At 42.2% G+C, this 18,122-nt stretch overlaps 1 protein-coding gene across 3 annotated transcripts; it reads right to left on the reverse strand.

Annotated features, from left to right (window-relative positions):
• Positions 1-3,269: 3,269 nt before the first annotated feature.
• LOC140704835 (uncharacterized) lies at positions 3,270-7,893 on the reverse strand. Of its 3 annotated transcripts, none has more exons than XM_078393530.1 (2): positions 7,446-7,893; positions 3,270-6,216 (listed from the first exon to the last, which is right to left on the reverse strand). In XM_078393530.1, exon 2 carries the CDS (start codon positions 6,133-6,135, stop codon positions 5,014-5,016), a length of 1,122 nt encoding a protein of 373 aa, XP_078249656.1. In that variant the 5' UTR covers positions 6,136-6,216; positions 7,446-7,893; the 3' UTR covers positions 3,270-5,013. The 3 variants fall into 3 exon arrangements, with proteins under 3 accessions (XP_078249656.1, XP_078249657.1, XP_078249658.1); XM_078393531.1 differs by having other exon boundaries at positions 7,776-7,892; XM_078393532.1 differs by lacking the exon at positions 7,446-7,893 and adding an exon at positions 7,349-7,416.
• Positions 7,894-18,122: the final 10,229 nt, after the last annotated feature.

The following is an 18,122-nucleotide window of genomic DNA, read 5'->3' on the forward strand; positions in this document are numbered from 1 at the left end:
TTGTTACATACTCTACGAGTAAGTAACTATCTGATGCAGTACCCTCTGATCTGATCCAAATCCTGGATCTGGATGGACATTTGGATTTCTTTATTTTCAGAACTCACATTCATTTGAATATGGACACTGAAATGGCTATCACCTGGCCAGGCAGTGGGAGGAGCTGGCAAGATGGTAGGTCACAAACAGAGAGTTCATCATACTAAATTACAGACCACCACTGAGAAAGCTCTCTCCTTGTACCTACCAGCTTCACTGCTCTCACAGGCCACACGCATGCAAGACCTCTGATGAGTGTGGCTAGGTTAGCATGAGTAAATATGTGGGTACGATTCTATCAGACACCTTGAATAATATCCCAGAAGGTAAGTGTAATTTTTAAACGAATTATGCTGCAGTCTTTTCTACCTGCCATGTATTAAGTCATACAGTATTTAGAGCCATGGAGGTTGTTTCTTAGCATGTGTTTGTTAGATTCCATTTCATGCAGTCTTTCAAACATAATATGCAAACTGTGCATTAAAATAACAATTCTCCCCAACCCCATTTGATCTTGCATTAATACTTATGCGGTTCTATTGCAAACTAACACTCCTTAAATACATGCTAGCATTAATTACTATGGGATTATTAAAGACAGTATTATGTTGAACTTGTAATAAAGAAATATTCCAAAACATAAAAACTTAGTACATGTTCTGTTTCTTCAGTTCATTAGGAGCAACAAGAGGGTCCTTCCAGGGGGCTTTTCAAGTAATGGATGTACTGAAGAGCTTAGTGTTTAATTATCGGAAGTTCAAAATGAATGCTGAAAAGACGTATTACACTCCAGTGAAACTGAATGGAATTTATATTTGAACTGGGAAGGAAGGTGGGAACTGTGATATTTTGCTTAAAGCACAGGAGAAACAAGATGAACAAGGCTGGCAACTGAACATGTTGCATATAGTGACATGTTCAAGTCACTATATGCATAATTATTGTATCAGTTACAAAACAGGGTAGACATAATAGCTAACATGTTTGTAGTAAACTCTGCTTCTATAGTTCATCTGTATTTACTGTACTAACTAATGGAAACTGCAGACTTCCAAACATATAGCCTCCCAGCTTATTTCAAAGAAAAAGCCAGGTCAACATGGACGCCTGACAGAACAGCACCAATTGATATGGCTAAAAAATAACCTACACCAGTAGAGATGGGGGTATTTGTATACAAATATGAATATCCCCATGCAGCTGAAGTTAATGAGGGTCTGGCCCCTGGGGTTGGACCATCCACTCACACATCCCCTCTCTTCCTTCTAATCGCTCCGGATCGCTGCTCAGCTAGCCACTCAGAAGCCTTACAGGGAGATTCATCCTCCCTCCCTTGGCCAGGAGTGGCTAGATGAACAGGGCTTGGGAGCGATTGTAAGGATGAGTGGGGCTGCCACCACTACAGGACGTATGAGTGGACCCTCATTAACTCCAGCTGCACAGGGATATTCGTATACGAATACCCACATCTCTATACACTAGCATTACATTTGCCTGCAGTTTGGTAACAGTGCCACTGTGGTTGATAAATGAATAGCAAAGCTGTAACAAAGTTCACCTCCAATTACACAGCCCCATATAATTCTCAAAGTAAAATCTAGAGTTAAAGCTTGGCCTATTGCAGAGAACAACAAAGAGTCTAATGGCACCTTAAAAATTAGCACAATTTATATGGCACAGAGATGCAAGCATGCTATATATAAAACATAGCTGATGACTGCACCAGGTTCAGAAGCTGTATCCTAGACTCATTCAATGGGTTACCCTCCTCAAAATGAGTTTCAGTTCCACCTCAGCATGGTGGACAGGAGGGGGTGTGTGGAAGAACTCATAGGTAATTGGTAACATGGCTGTCCAGCACAAACCCTGGGAAGAATGTTCTCTCAATTTCAGTCCTGCAAAGTATTGTGCAGTAGAACAGATGCCTCCTTAAGGCCTTTACTTTAATGGCTGTTTTTGTCTGTCTGTCTGTCTGTCTGTCTGTCTGTCTATCTATCTATCTATCTATCTATCTATCTATCTATCTATCTATCTATCTATCTATCTATCTATCTATCTATCTATCTATCTATCTATCTATCTATCTATCTATCTATCTATCTATCTATCTATCTATCTATCCCCACCTTTCTCTTTAAAAGGACCCAAAGCAGGTTCTTTTCTATTTCATTTTTGGATGTTGTATATAAACCAGTAAGTTTGAACACCAATTTTCTCCTATTTCATTAGATGTTGCATTTGCTGATCTTTCAGTTTTAGGTTTGTTAGGTGTTAGGTTTACATCAATGTACTATTATTGTTGCCTCTATAGCTGCCTAAATAGGCAGCTCTATAGCTGCTGTTTGATGGGCTGGGGCAGATTTGACTAGATCTCAAGTCCCTTTACCAATTGTGTTTAAACAATGGTAAGTTTAAAACAGGGATGTTGGTCTTCTTGCCAAATAGCTTCCATCTTCCCTGATAAATGTTTATGGTGTTTGACACTGATGGGGCTTGCAATACAACATCTGGAGGGCCACTGGCTCCTTATTATTAAGTATCCTTCAGTCTCGAGAGACTATGGTAACGTGCTCTGAATAGAGGTCTTGGAACAGCATCTAGTGTGGCTGAGAAGGCCAACCTGAAAGTGACAATCCCTTCCACACTGAAGACAAATACAATCTGTCCCCTGTCCAGCTCCCTGATTTTGCTGGTTTTGGGACTGCCTCTTTGACTTGGCCTGCTGGACAAGGGTCTCTTCAAATTGGGAGAGGCAGTGAAGCACTGCCTGCCTCCAGGCTGAATGCTCCGATGTCAAGGTTTCCCATCTGTTGAGGTCCATTCCTAAGGCCTCCAGATCCTGCTTGCAGATATCCTTGTATTACAGCTGTAGTCTCCCTCTGGGGCGATTTCCCTGCACTAATTCTCCATACAGGAGATCTTTTGGAATCCAATAATCAGCCATTCTCATGACATGCATGAGCCAACATAGATGTCACTGTTTCACTAATGTATACATGCTAAAAAGTCTTGACAGGCCTTGCTAAAATGATTCATGTGTTGTTGCCCACTTTAGCAGAGTGGGCAAGAATGGCTGCATCATTGGCAAAGAGGAAGTCCTGCATGAATTTCAACTGGACTTTGGTCTTTGCTCTCAATCTAAAGAGATTAAAGAGCTTTCCATCTGATCTAGTCTGGAGGTAGACACATTGCTCCCCGAGCCCCGAAATGACGACGCAAGACAACCGATATTGGATTTAAATATGGGCCACACTTTATTGAACCAACTTAGATCAACCAAGTAACCAATACCAAATGTGAGGGGGCCTGCGGTAGTGCGGGGAAATAACGCCAAATGATTCCTTATTAGTCAATGGGCGAGTCCCAGACCCCAGGGTCCCGCTGTCTAACGACAGCAGGAACCTATAAGGCCTTCACTAACACCCCGGACCTCCAGCCATCGCATTTGATGACCTTTTGGCCCGTAAGTGGTCAAGCGTCTCAGTCACCTTCGGCCCTGTGACCGCACGATCCTCAGTGCCATCAGGACTGGAGCGCTGTTTATTTTATGCAAATTACCAAAGGGAGACACCGTGACAACCAGTTATTCCCGCACTACCCGCCAGTGTGACCGATTAAAATAGACCACCTTCCAAGGCCACCCTACAAAAAACCCTATTCCAGTGTGGGATAGGCGAAAAATCCCCCCATCCAACAGCCAATCAGGATGAAGGTCAAAAATTCCTATCCGGCCCCAAAATAGGCGACCCCAAACAGCACACTAGAAATCGGGCGGGCGGGTGGGTGCCAAAACCGAAAGAGCACAGGATGAGCTCAACGCTCCCTTAAAACCCCTTTGATCTCGCTTCAAACAACGCGAGACCCAGGCTGCCCTGCGTCATCCCGGGGCCAAGGGAGCAAACAACGAGCGGGGCTCAATGGCGCAACAACAGCGCCCTTCGCGCGCGCTACCCATTGCTCCCCGAGCCCCGAAATGACGACGCAAGACAACCGATATTGGATTTAAATATGGGCCACACTTTATTGAACCAACTTAGATCAACCAAGTAACCAATACCAAATGTGAGGGGGCCTGCGGTAGTGCGGGGAAATAACGCCAAATGATTCCTTATTAGTCAATGGGCGAGTCCCAGACCCCAGGGTCCCGCTGTCTAACGACAGCAGGAACCTATAAGGCCTTCACTAACACCCCGGACCTCCAGCCATCGCATTTGATGACCTTTTGGCCCGTAAGTGGTCAAGCGTCTCAGTCACCTTCGGCCCTGTGACCGCACGATCCTCAGTGCCGTCAGGACTGGAGCGCTGTTTATTTTATGCAAATTACCAAAGGGAGACACCGTGACAACCAGTTATTCCCGCACTACCCGCCAAAGCATGAGGACTAGCATAGCTATGTCCCATGTTCCCACCGAGCCGCCAAGCTCAAAAACCAGGCCCCCTCCATCTTCCAGCAGATGTCCAAACCTGCCTTACAATAGACTCAGTCAGTCTCCAGTATAACCAGACATCAGTGCCATTACTGGTGAACTGCGCCAACCATTGCCATCCAAATGTGCCACCAAAAAGCCCGAAGGCCTGTTTTCAAAGATGTCATTCCTCCAAGCTGTAAGCAATGCATACCAGGCATGCTTTTCCAAAACCTCCAAAGCATGGGCACCAAGCCCCTAAATCATTAAACATGAGCAGATGCAGCCCCACGTACTGCCCAATGGATGAAAATGTGCCACTAATCATGATGTGTCTTCAACACTCCCGGGTCTCGCCACCTGAAATGATACAAACTGCCTCTGCCATACATTAGTTAGTATTCTGATACTTTCGTATTATCAGCCAAACGACCAAAATCTGAACTACTTACTGTAATTTGTTCTGCATTACCCCCTATGATAACCGGTGTTGCTTCATCCCCAAATATAGTGTATTCCACCCCTCTCTCCTTGGTAAACTCGCTAATCCCTCTTCCCAGTTCTAATTCTAGTTGGCATGGTTCCCCTTTCTCATAACACCAGTACCCCCTTCTGATTTCTTGTTGGATCCTCCCATTTTGTCTTGCCGCTGCGACCCTGCTTTAGAGCAGTTGATTTTAGGGTGCTTTCCCCCACATGCAATGCAGACATGGTTAAACCTGCATGGGGACCTTACACATGTACCTTTATTATTAAATTCATAGCATGGCCACCGAGGCTGACCTTCCCTCTGCTGTGCATCGGTGGTCTCTGTAGATTGTATATTCAGATGACCACAGTCAAATCTGTCCCCCAAATTGCATTTGGCGGGCGTCATGTGTTGCAACCAAAGCCCAGGGTGTGTCTCATCCCATCTCATCTCAGGCCTGATTGCACTCCTCATTCTAAACGCTTCGTCATATCGAAGCCAAGCCAGGCCTTCAAATTCAGCTTGTGCTCTACGGATTATGTCGAAATACTGGAATAAAGCTGATGCCTTCCAGGGTTGTGCTTTAACCAGTACCCCTGAATATATAGTGAATCCAGTGACCCAATTATTCCAATCCCTATCAGGCCTCTTTCGCCTGTGTTTCTCTTTAATTTTTTCGTCGTCCTTATCTATGTCCCGGACCTCAATCTGCCGGTTAAGGAGTTCATAAAAATCAATGTACTGTCCAGTCCAAATCTTCTCCTTCACCGCCGGGGTCAAATGATCTCCCAGTGGCGAACTATAATCTGAATACGGAATCGCAGTTATTGGAACTGTATTATAACCTGTATCGGGCACCACCAGGTGCGGCTGTGTTGCTGAATTCTTACCCTCGCTGGCCGATGCTGATTTTAACGGGGTGGCGACCGGCATACCCCAACCAAACCATTGTGGGCCCATAGGGGGCCAAAAACCACCCGGCCAGGCCATAGTAGGTGTTGTGCAAGCATTTGGTGAGGCAAATGGCTGCTGCAAGCCTCCAAGCCATGGCCAAGATGCCGATTGACTGGCCGCGTTGTGTGCACCCCCATACTCACCAGAAACTGCCCTCGCTGTTCCCGATGCCTCAACAGCCCCTTGAGAACTCGTAGAGGGTTCATCATATGGGCTGTACCTGCCTGATGTCCCCTCTGCTGCATCTTGGCTGTCTGCTGTCTCCATCCTCCTGCGTTTCTGCCCCTCAGTCCCCAAGGGTGCTCCTGTAGAATCTTCCTCCAGATCTCGTCCTTCATCCTCGTGATCCTGCTCAGAATCAAGGGCATCAAAACGCCTCATTAAATCACGTGAAACGGCTCTCATTCCTGCCCTACGTTGTCTCTTTGTCTCCCTAGCAGAACGGCGTGGTGCAGCAGCACTGCCCCTCGGGGCCTGCCTTTCTAACTTTTCGGCCTCCAGGCTTGCCACTTTGGCCTGCAATTCTTTCAGCATGGCCCAGGATTCCTCATCAGAGGATGAATGCGAGGGGGGCACCTGGGAAACTGTCTGCTTCCTCACTGGGGCTTTCCCCTTCTTCTTTCCCCCTCCTTTTTTTGGAGGCATCTCTTCCACCAGAAACTTTCTTACTCTTGAATTATTAATATTATTAATATTATTAATATTATTATTATTAAATTATAATACCCCAGGCCTACTTTGCCAACCTACCCAGACACTGCTTACCACAACCAAGGCGAGCCCAGTGGAATAAAACTCAAATCTCTGGTCAGCAGGCAAATGCCCACCCTATAATCAATCCTCCACCTCTCTCTAAGGCCCTTTACCCCCTTTGTTTTCCGATGCCGCCTTATCAGTTCCTTAACTTGAATTTTTTTTTAAAACTATATATAATATATATTTAAATCAGTTCCCCAAATAAGCCCGCATTCAATTGGCCTAATGGAATTCAATATTTTATTTATTTATTTATTTATTTGTTTATTTTTTAAATGCAGATGAACTCCAAGCACCCAATTCACCTCCTAGTTTTAGTAAAGCACCCACACATTTTATTTTTATTTTATTTTTATTTATTTATATTTATTTTTTAATTTATTTTTTAAAAGTGAAACCACTACATAAAATGGCTGCCGGAGATACCACATGTGGCTTCCCCAATGGCTCACAAAATGGCCGCCTCTAGCCAACCTTTATATCTATTTCAAGGCACTGAAACCCAGCCTGGAAAAGACCCGGCCAGCTAAGGGACGATCCCTCACTCCGTTCCTCCTAACTCTGGGGGGGGGGCAGGAAAATTAGAACAACTTGAGGCCGGGCAAACGTAATATAAAACCTCACCCCCTTTACTCCCCCAAGAACCGATCAAACGGGCCGGGGGGTGAGATGAGCAACAGCCCGCTGCCCTCCAACACCCGGTCCTTTTACTACTCCCCCCTACCTGCCTGCAGTCCCTCAGCTCCAAGGGCCCCAGCTATGCAATCCCCGTTGCTGCTTCTTCTTTTTTTTAAAAAAAATTTTCCCCCACTGTTCTTTACCAATTGCCCAAGCGAATAGTAGAACTGCCGTAGATCTCTCTCTCTCTCTCTCTCTCTCTCTCTCTCTCCCTCCCTCCCTCTCTCTCTCTCTCTCTCTCTCTCTAACCCTTTAAGGTACAAAACGGCAGTGGAATATGCAACAATGGGGGGGGGAAGAGAAATCCAAAACCAGGGAGGTGCTTAAGAAAAATAAAGCCAGGGCTCGAAGCTCCCCAATGTCCCTACAGAAGCGACGCCACTGCCAGCCCCCAAGCTTAAGCCACCAGCAATCCAGGTAACAAGCTCTGTTAATTGCAAGATAGAACCAGTGCGGAAAAGTAGACGCCTCACCTAATCGTCCTCCCAGCCTCTGACTCCTTCTATTCCCCCACACACACAGGAGGGGAAAGCCCAGAAAAACTGCTCCCTTATTCTTTTTAAAGGAACTGAAGCACACTATGGAGGGAGGAGGGGAATGTAACGAGCTAAGCCACTGACTTAAGCCACTGTGTGGGTGGGGCGCGCTCGCGCGAGTGCACGCGCGCACAGCAAGCTACCCTCGCTCTCCTTAAACAGCTAATGCCACCTGGTCGCAATCTACAATTAAATCAATACAGTCCTCACACAGCCCCAGACTAAATTCAATAAGTAACAGGGAGGGAGCTCCAGGCTACCCCCCTCAAACCGTCATCCAAGCCTTGCGAAACAGCCAGCCAACTCCGTCTTTCCTGTCTCTCTGCCAAAACCGAAAGAGCACAGGATGAGCTCAACGCTCCCTTAAAACCCCTTTGATCTCGCTTCAAACAACGCGAGACCCAGGCTGCCCTGCGTCATCCCGGGGCCAAGGGAGCAAACAACGCGCGGGGCTCAATGGCGCAACAACAGCGCCCTTCGCGTGCGCTACCCATTCTGTTGCAGTTCCAAAGGCATGCTTCAGCATGACAACAAAAAAGATTCCAAACAGCCCTGTTTCACTCCGCTTTGGATGTCAAACGGATATGATGTTGAGCCATCAAAAACTACAGTGACCTTCATTTCCTCATGAAAGGACCTGATGATATTAAGGAGTCGAAGTGGACATCCAATCTTGGGAAGTATTTTAAAAAGGCCATCCCTGCTAACCAAATCAAAGGCCTTTGTGAGATCTATGAAGGCCACAAAGAGTGGCTGCCGTTGTTCCCTACATTTCTCCTGCACTTGTCTGAGGGAAAATGGTAGATCTATTTGCTCAAAATCCACACTGTGATTCTGGATGGACTGTCTGCAAGCACCTGGAGTCTCTTCAGCATTACACGGGCAAGCAGCTTCCCTAGAATGTTGAGAAGAGAGATGCCACGGTAGTCGTTGCATTGACTCCTGTCTCCTTTGTTCTTATACCATGTGACAATGTCTGCATCCTTCCTGTCCTGTGGTACTCCACTATCCCTTCAGCAAAGACAAAATATTTCATACAGATCGGTGGTGATGATCTCTTTACAGGAGTTCAGCAGGGATATTATCCTTCCCAGGTGCCTTCCCAGAGGTGAGGGAATCCAAGGCCGCTTTTATTTCTGCTAAAGTTTGGTCATTTTCCAATTCCAGACAGGCAGGACTTGATGTTATTTAATGCCTCTTTGGTTACTACATTCTCTTTGGAATATAGCTCAGAGTAGTGCTGCACCCAGCAGTCTATCTGCTGTTCTCGATCTTGGATGATCACGCCTGTAGCAGACATTCAAGGGAGCAGATTTCTTCTGTATTGGACCTAAAGCCTGCTTGATACCATCATACATTCCTTTGATGTTACCTGTGTCCACTGCTATTTGTATCTGAGAGCAGAGCTGAAGCCAATAATTGTTAGAACATCTCCTGGCAGCCTGTTGGACTTTGCAAGTTATACTCACTAGGTTAGACTTTGTATGCTGCTAGAGCTCTCTTTTCCTTGATGGCTGGCATCAACTCTTCTGGTTTCAAACCAGTCTGCCGTCTTTTTGGTCTTCTTGCCAAATGCGGATAAGGCAGTGTTATAAACAGTGTTCTTGAAATGTTCCCATCGTTCAGGTGCATTTGCATCAGTATTAAAGAACGTGTTGCTGACACAAAGACCATAATAACAGCAAAACTCCAGCAAGCATTGGCAAAATGGCCTACACAAGTGGGTCAAGAATTGTGATCAGCACCAACTCTAGCATTAAAGTCTCCGAAAATGAACAGTGGCTCTCTCATGGGGATTTTTCTGATAGTAACTGCCAGATCATCATAGAATTTGTCTTTGACTTCTGTTGTAGATGACAGTGTTGGTGCATATGCACTAATGAGGGTGACTGGTCCCGCTGATGAGTGGAGCTGCAGAGATAGGATTATTTCACTCCCCACAGTAGGTGGAACAATGGATCTCAGCAGAGTATTTCTGAACACAAAGGCAACACCATATTCCCTGGTCACATTTTATGGTTTTCCCTGCCAGAAGAATGAGAATTTTTTTCTTTGACAGATCATATGTCTGGCAATATTGTCTCTTGCAAGGCAACAATGTCCATCTGCAGCCCTCTCAGTTCCATGTTGATGACAGCTGTCTTGTGCATGTTGCCTATTTCATGCAGGTCATCAGAAAAGCCAGGTGTCATTGTCCGAACATTACAGGTGCCCAACTTTAGGGCAGTTGTTTTCTTAGGATTGTCGCATGGTGCAGGGTTATCGATCTGCTTGTCGGTTTTCACCCTAAAACCATGCACCCCATGAGGTTAACAGACCGTGGCGAGGCAGCATCTTACTAGCTGGGGACTGCCCAGCTTAAGAGCACAAAGCCTTGGTAAAATAATATGGAGTATAGGCTGTTACCCAAGCAGCAAATCCTCCCTCTCCATGTCACTGAAATAGTTCAATAGAAAGGCAAGAGCCAATACAACTGGTTCCAGCAACATCACAGGAGTTGCCAGAATGGCACAAACTGCCTTCAGGACTCTGATTCTCTGGATTTTGCTTCGAGGTTAACTTCTGAAGCCTTTTCCATCAGTGGATATAGCCACAAGGCAGTGGAGGTTTGAAATCATTGTTTTCCTCCTCCTAGATGGGTTGCCTTCCAAAGCTGACAAGCCCCACCTACACAGGACTGGCTCCTTACCCTTTCTTTAAATGTGTGGATACGACTTGCACAACATATTTGCAAGTGTATTTTTAAATTTTATATTTCTGCAGGAAAAACATGTTTTTACATATTTTATTTTATTTTATTTTAGAATTAAAGCTTGCCTTTAAATCTTAAACCCCTTCAAGGTAACTTAGTTTCCTTTAAAACCATGATAAACTATTATTTTTAAAGAAAACATAAACAAGGCAAAGCCAATTTAAAGAGCAGAAAATAGTACTAGACAAACAAGAAGAAACAGCAACAGACAACCTTAGGAATATGAATACCTTTGAAAACATTTGATAGATAAGAGTGACTATGTAACATTTCTAGTGGTAATATTATCGGGAAATTCATTTATATCAGCTATGGCTTGAATCAAGATTTTGGATTTTTATTGTACAACATGTTTTAGTTACCTTACCAGTGCCAGGGCTTTTGTGTTATCACTAAAGCAGCCTGTGTAATTTTCACAGCAGTTATTTTGATTTTCTGTCCCTTTTATAATTTGTTTTACAATGTTTGCACTCCTTTTCATCCTATCAACCTCAGGTCATGTGTGAATATTTGCCTGGTACACTTCATATGTTTAATCAAGTGAATTCTGGTCCACAAAAACATATGCCATCATACATTTCTTAGCCTTTCAAATGCTCAAGAGTTATTATACTAGATCATTACAAAGATTATGGAAAGCAAACATCTATCTAGACATAGCATTGTAAAAACTGGACAAGACAGTGCACTACAGAATAATTTTCCCCTGCTTTTCTTAATAGGTAGAATAGTGCAAATCCCAATGGAAAGGTAAGGACATAAGTTCTCAAATATAATTTTAAATCCTAATGTATGGTGTTGTACAGTATTTAACTTCCTAGTTCATTCATCTGAATATTAGGCTTTACCTTGTTTATTTGTTTGTATAAATTGGATCAGCACAATTTATGCTTGAAGAATATACAAGGATAATCTGCATATGAAGACAATGTTCCTATTTACAGTGTTCTGATTAATTTTAAGCTTCAGAAAGTGAGAAACAAAACCTTCTGTAATCTTCTAATTTAGAAAACAGTTGTAGTAATTCATGTTTTTTTTTAAAGAAAATCTGCTTGGAAAAGAGCCATAGGAAATGGAATAGCAGAAGAAATACATTCTTCATTGTTGCAATTTTTCCTCACATGTTCTGGGTTATTGATAAAGATCTTCTCAGAAAAGTTGGCTATGGAGGTCTATTTTAATACAATTGAGATACACATAAAGGCAGTCCTATAACATATTGCACTTATATACTATTGTATTTTATAAAGACAGAGAACAAGATTTGGTCCTTACTTAAAAGCCAAACCCCATCTCCACCAGGAAACTGAGCTGAGCCCCACCCCCTTATATTCTCCAACTTTGCTTTCAAATCCCCCCACTGTGCCAAGGCTACATTGGTAGGATCATGAAGGTAAGTAGTTCCCTTTGCCCCCAGAAATCCTGCATGAACAACACTGCCTGAATATCTGCATCAGAGGGTTCAGAAGCATTCCAGACCAGATTTCCTGAAGTCTGTAATAGGGGAGTCCTATGAATATACAATCCTATGAACTATGGTAAACGATAGTCAGACCTGGACTCTGTAATTATTTTTTAAAATCACATAGTGCTGGAAATAATTGGGAAGGGTCAGAATGGACTAAGAACACAGAGCTAAAATAGTTTATTTGAAGATGCCTGTGGAAATTATTGTAATTGGTATATTTAAAAAACAGTTTAAAAAGAGAACAAAATAAAAAAAAGATTTGTGGAACCTAACAGCTTAACAGAAGGGGGAACAGCCTGTATGTTGAGGTAAACCCGGTGTTTTGTCACTATATAATCTTTGCAAAGATGAAAACGAATGCCCTATCATTCTGAATCCAGCCAGTTCTATAATACTCAGCAAACTAGGGTATGACAGAATTGTGATAGGCTATCTGTCAAAATGCTGATGACATGCAGAGTGTTGATATAAATAGCTGATGATGCACAGTGTCTTGAAATAAGCATTTATTTCAGCACATTGTGCCTCATCAGACCTTCATTTCAATCGTATGGCAGAAAGTGAGTAAACCGCTAGGTTGTATCACAGGTAGAATTGCAGATGCAGAAATGGAATTCTGTTCAGCCTCAACCATCCAGTCCAACAAAACTGACAGGCAGCATCCAGCACAGGAGGCGGAGGGAACTCATTTCTTTCCTAGTAGAGAAATGGCATGAAAAATGAAGCAGCCACCTCAATTTTGGAAGTCACTGTGCTGTTTCAAGAGCATGGGAAAATGCAGAACTGGCTGTATAGTTAGGCAAAGCAAGGTAGGTATCTTCAGTAGCGTATACACAATGCACAGGTTAAATCAGATGAGGCACGGTCTGGATTAAAATAGGGTCCCTTCCCAAGCCCTGAACTGTCCTCCAATTGTATATATAGTCATGCCATTCACCCAATAATATATATCATTTTCCTCTGTCCTGATGAATTCTGTTATTCCCTCACCAGCATTGTAGTAAAATATACATATCACTGTGATTGTATATGTTGTGGACAGGCAAATGTTTATCTCAAATATCAAAATTCAATTCATCGCCATTTGGTGTGTGCCAATTTTGGTTGCTAGAAATGTCACTATTTCTGGAAGCTACTCATCAAAAAGTTTCTAGGCACTTTGAGTTCTAGAGCTCAAAATGGACTTTATCCTGTAACCAAATTTAAAGCAGTTTGACAGCAATGATGACACAATGTCGTTCACTTCCCTGGTTCCATGAATCTGAGAGCCCCCAGTAGAGTATAATAATAGGAGAACTGTCCAAGTGAAACTTCTGACACATACTGCAAAATTTGTATGTGAAACCCATTACTGTTAGATCTTTGTACTTAAGCAGATTCCCTACATAAGCGTAGAACAGAAATGACAAAATATGTTATTCTCAGTTTTAGAAGTGGTGATTTACTTACATTTCCTTTTTAAAGCAAAGGTGGTCAGTAGGGAATGAGACTTTCATGTTGCAACAAATGGAGAAAAAATATGAAAGAAACTCTTAGTTTTGCTTCCATGTTTTTTCATCCATGGTGGAGAGACTCCATATTTTGAATCTGTCATTTAAACCAGTGGTTCTTAACCTTTTTGAAAGAAACGCCCCCTTGAGCCATTGAGGAAATTATCATCGCCCCCCTCCCCGCGGTGATGATATCTTATTTATTTATTTATTTATTTATTTATTTATTTATTTATTTATTTATTTATTTATTTATTTATTTATTTATTTATTTATTTATTTATTTATTTATTACACTTAAATCCAATGACCCCTGAAAACAAAATTCAATTCCAAGAAAATGAAATGCCCCCAAAAAGTCACATTTAATGATTTAGTTGCAAGCGAATTTTAAGACTCAAAAAGAAATATAAAAAGGGCATAAAAACAAACCGCAATGCAGGAACTAAAAATTTCAAGATGAAAACTCTGAAACTAAATTAAGATTGGAGGAAAATATATATTCATGCACATTGTAAAAAGGCTGCAGCCATCTTCACAGGTTTGACTTGCTCCAGCGCCCCCCTACCGCCCCCCTTCTGCTCCAGTGCCCCCACGCCGCCCCTTTTTGTTCTGCCGCCCCCCTGAAAAATGAAATCGCCCCCTGGGGGGCATTATCGCCCAAGTTAAGAACCACTGATTTAAACAACAGAAGGGAACACTAAAATTAAGTGTCCTTTCATGTCCCCCTTCTTCATTTATTTGATCCTTCTTAAATTGTCTGGGAAATCTTTAATTTTTATATCCCTGAAACAAAATCGTGGCTGCAACAGCAGTTTGAACTGAAAGGATGGCAGAAGAAGCGTAAAAATACACCAACCCTCCCCCTTTCCATTTGTTTCTAATAAGGAGCAAACCGACTGTTTCAGCCAGTACCATACAGGGATTCCCCCCATTTTTCAAAAGAGAACTGCTAAAAATGTTTAGATAATTCCCTCATCCTCAAGAGTAGAGATGGAAACCAGCATGCTGAGCTCCTTCTCTTCATTCCCATCTGCCTATCCTGGTGGTTCCATCAACTGCTGCTCCACTACTATCTTTTCTTACCTTGCAAGGGAACAGGAACATGGATGGCATTATCTCCATGGCAAGATAACTAACACAAGAGATGAACAAGGCAATACCCTGCATGTGAGGCTGGAACTCAGCTTTTGCCTAGGGTCAATGGCAGCAGTGGGGATGTGGTAGTGATATTGTTATGTGGCAGTGGCAACAGTAACAGGGGTATTGTTATTGGTAGTGGCAGCAAAGCTCAGCTAGAGATAGATTGTGCTCCTGCTGTTCACTGTGGCAAGAACTATTTTTCACTCTCTTCTGCCCATATGCCTTTCCTTCCTGGAGAGAGACAGTGGGATAGCTGATCCATCTCAGGCCTCACTTTGGTGCTACACAAAACCATAAGCTTTAAATGTACTAGTTGGCAGCTGGTACCAGCTGAAAAGTGGGTAGAAAACAGAGTTTCACTGCCACTCACCTTGAGATTTCTCTCCTTACCTAGTGACCCAGGCGAGCACAGCAATATTCTGAGACTTCAGGCAGCACCCTAGGCCTGGCAACGCTTGAATAGAAAGGGTACATATACCTGAATGGATGGACCTATTTGAAGAGATGGAAGAGTTGTCTGTCAATGTGAGGGGATAAGAATTAGAACAATGATGATTTGAAGAGAAGATAATCACCAACAGATTTGCTCTCTTTTTCTCAATAGAAAAAAAAAAGAGTTTCCTCACTTCTGTTTCAAGTGTGCTTGAATGGATCTGGAATTAATATATTTAAATGAAGGCAATGCCTAATAAAGATGGACTGTGGGTCTTTAGCATTCACAAAGAATTTAAAACTGGGGAAATCACAGCACTGTTTAAAACCCAAGAGAGAGCACATTCAGGTTTCCAGACATCACTTCTCTCTATTTTCCGCCGTTACACATTAATTATTAAAATGCTTTAAGACTTACCTCAGTGCAAAAACTGTCTTCACGCGATACCGAAGTTGGGTAATTTATGTGAATCTTAACATCTGGCAGTAAGAATGTTCTAATGAGCTGCCTTTTAAAAGAATGCCTGTCTGCCAGAGGGAGTTTAGATGCAATTAGACACATTAGCACTTTTCTGGATTGTTTCCGAGTATTTTCATAAGGCAAATATGATTGGTGCAAGCTGTTTTAAAAAAAGAGTATTAACACCTTAGGAAGTTGAGAATTATGTGAAATTAATATTATTTTCACATGAAGAAGAGTACTTGTGTAGAAGAAATGTCAGAACTTGTATTCTTCACAAGTATATGCAGCTCTAGAAGTATTAATTGTCCAATCTTCTTTAGAAAGTCAATAGTCAATGTTCCAAAAATGCATAGATTTATCATCAATGGATCATCCAAAAGTGCTCGCAGAAAGGGCATTCCTGTCACCCATGAATGGAAAAGGGATGTGATTTTCCACATATTCCTTCCCTTTTTCTTTCTTGTTCTTCTCAGAAATGTATTTTGGAGATTTGAGATCCTTCTGAAACTGCATGGAAGGGTGGTAGAGGTATAGCACAGAGGAACATCAATAAAAATTCTGTTCCTCTTCCATTCCCAAGAACCTCCACTAAATGTCATCTATCAAAGAAAGGGTACCTAACTGAAGTGACACCATCTAAAGAGAAACATTCATGAGTGTCTGATCTGTTCTAAGTTAGGTAGCACTAAAATATACCAACAAATTAAAATTACCCCCTGCACTCATGCATGTGTGGACATATGCACAGAGTTTTACTTTGTTAACAAACAATGGGCTAAAAACATCCAATCATTGTTCTCAATTAGAGCAGACCCCCCTACATCAACAAGGGTTGTTAAGTCGCCTCTTAAGTAAATCTCACTATTGAGCTAAAAGGAGACACCTTTAATTCTTTCCCCTTGCATCCCTGATAATCACAATCATTGGTGACAAGGGAATAAGTTCTTGTTGTCCAACAAGTAAGGCCTGTCTATTCACACAAACATTTTGTGCACAGGCAATTTGGCTTTTGGCTGATTGGGTTGGATTGATTCCAGTTAACAGGATTTCGTTTTTTTCAAAAGTTGGATTTGGTTTTGTCTGAATTGTTAGTGTTCTGAAGTTTGTCAATTGTTGATGAAGAGTTATGACAGAAAATTATTCCATCATCTGCACAACTCCTCCTCTACATCTAGCAGGAGACCATGCATACCCTGCCTTCGCCTTGTAATACTGGAATGAGTATTATTAGCCATGAAAATTAGCCAGTCGAAACCCACTGTACCTCTTTCCAAACTGTTTGCCTGGCTGGCCCCTGTAAGCGCCAATATGACTCTGTATCTAAACCCAGCGTGCTCTCTTCCACATAGTATAAGCAGCCTGGCCTGAATTAGGGATTAGTGTACAGTATGTGTCAAGTTTAAGTTGGGGCAGTTTGTTGGATTTCTGCAGTAAAACTATATTGGCTAGAATCCTACGGGTGTTTGCATAAAGTATACATAATCTGCTGCACCTACTTGCTGATTGACGACAAAGAGCGAGAGTGCCCATTAGTAGCATGTGATCAGGTATATGACTGAGAAACACTCTGGAACCCTGACAAAAAAGTAGCAATTAGCACAGCGCGTTATCTAACTTTAAGTAAAAACCAACTGGACTCTGGTCGTTGTGTCCAATTTCTGCATTGATTTGTGAACCTTTTTCCTAATCTGCCTGAAAAAATGCATGTATTTCCAAGTGCATTTTTTCTAATCAATGACTTTCTCATATGTGTGCATTTCAGCACACATTTTAATCTCTCATCCCCACTCCAACTGGTTGATTCAATTTTGTGCACACTTTTTTCTTAACATGAGCATTTTAAAATGTATTTTGTAATTGATATAGTTGAGAGTAATGTTCATGAAAGTGTTGTTTATCAAGATGCAATTGTATTTTCTTTTGTGCTTTGTTTTGAAATTTGTGTCAAAGCTGCAAAATAAGGTTCTAGCATAGCCAACAACTTTTAAAAGCTTCTTGGTCAAATAGAAAGAGTGGTCATAGAAAGTTATTATTATTCTGTGAATTACATGAGGTTTAACATGCCATTTTGAAAGAGACTCTTAATTATGAAGTGCAATTCTATTTTTTAAAAATAACCTAGCATGGTTTCTAACTGATTCTCCTGTGCATTTTTTAAAAACAATTTGTAATTTCAGTTGATTTAAGATTCTTACATCAGGATTTGAATTATACAATTAGCATTGGTTTAAATGATAACAGCATGCTGTAAATAAGGTTCTTAATTGTGTTTGCAAGATTAAAATTCCATTTTCTTGCTCTACTCCCTCAAACCAACAGTCCCACCCCATACCCAGAGTCAACACCTTCTTTCTTTGGTGGCAATGTGGTATATTCACATTGCTACCTCTAAATGAATGTCAACTTGTTTTACTTCGACTGGAGACGATCGATCGATACTTCATTAGGCTGAATTGTCTTGTGCCCATGCAACCTTGAAGCTGTGGCTTAATTACCGCCCATATTATGCAGTGCCTGTGAAAGCTGGACTCAGCTG

Source organism: Pogona vitticeps, chromosome 4 (genome assembly GCF_051106095.1).
Source record: "Pogona vitticeps strain Pit_001003342236 chromosome 4, PviZW2.1, whole genome shotgun sequence".
In the NCBI taxonomy this organism is placed as follows: Eukaryota; Metazoa; Chordata; class Lepidosauria; order Squamata; family Agamidae; genus Pogona; species Pogona vitticeps.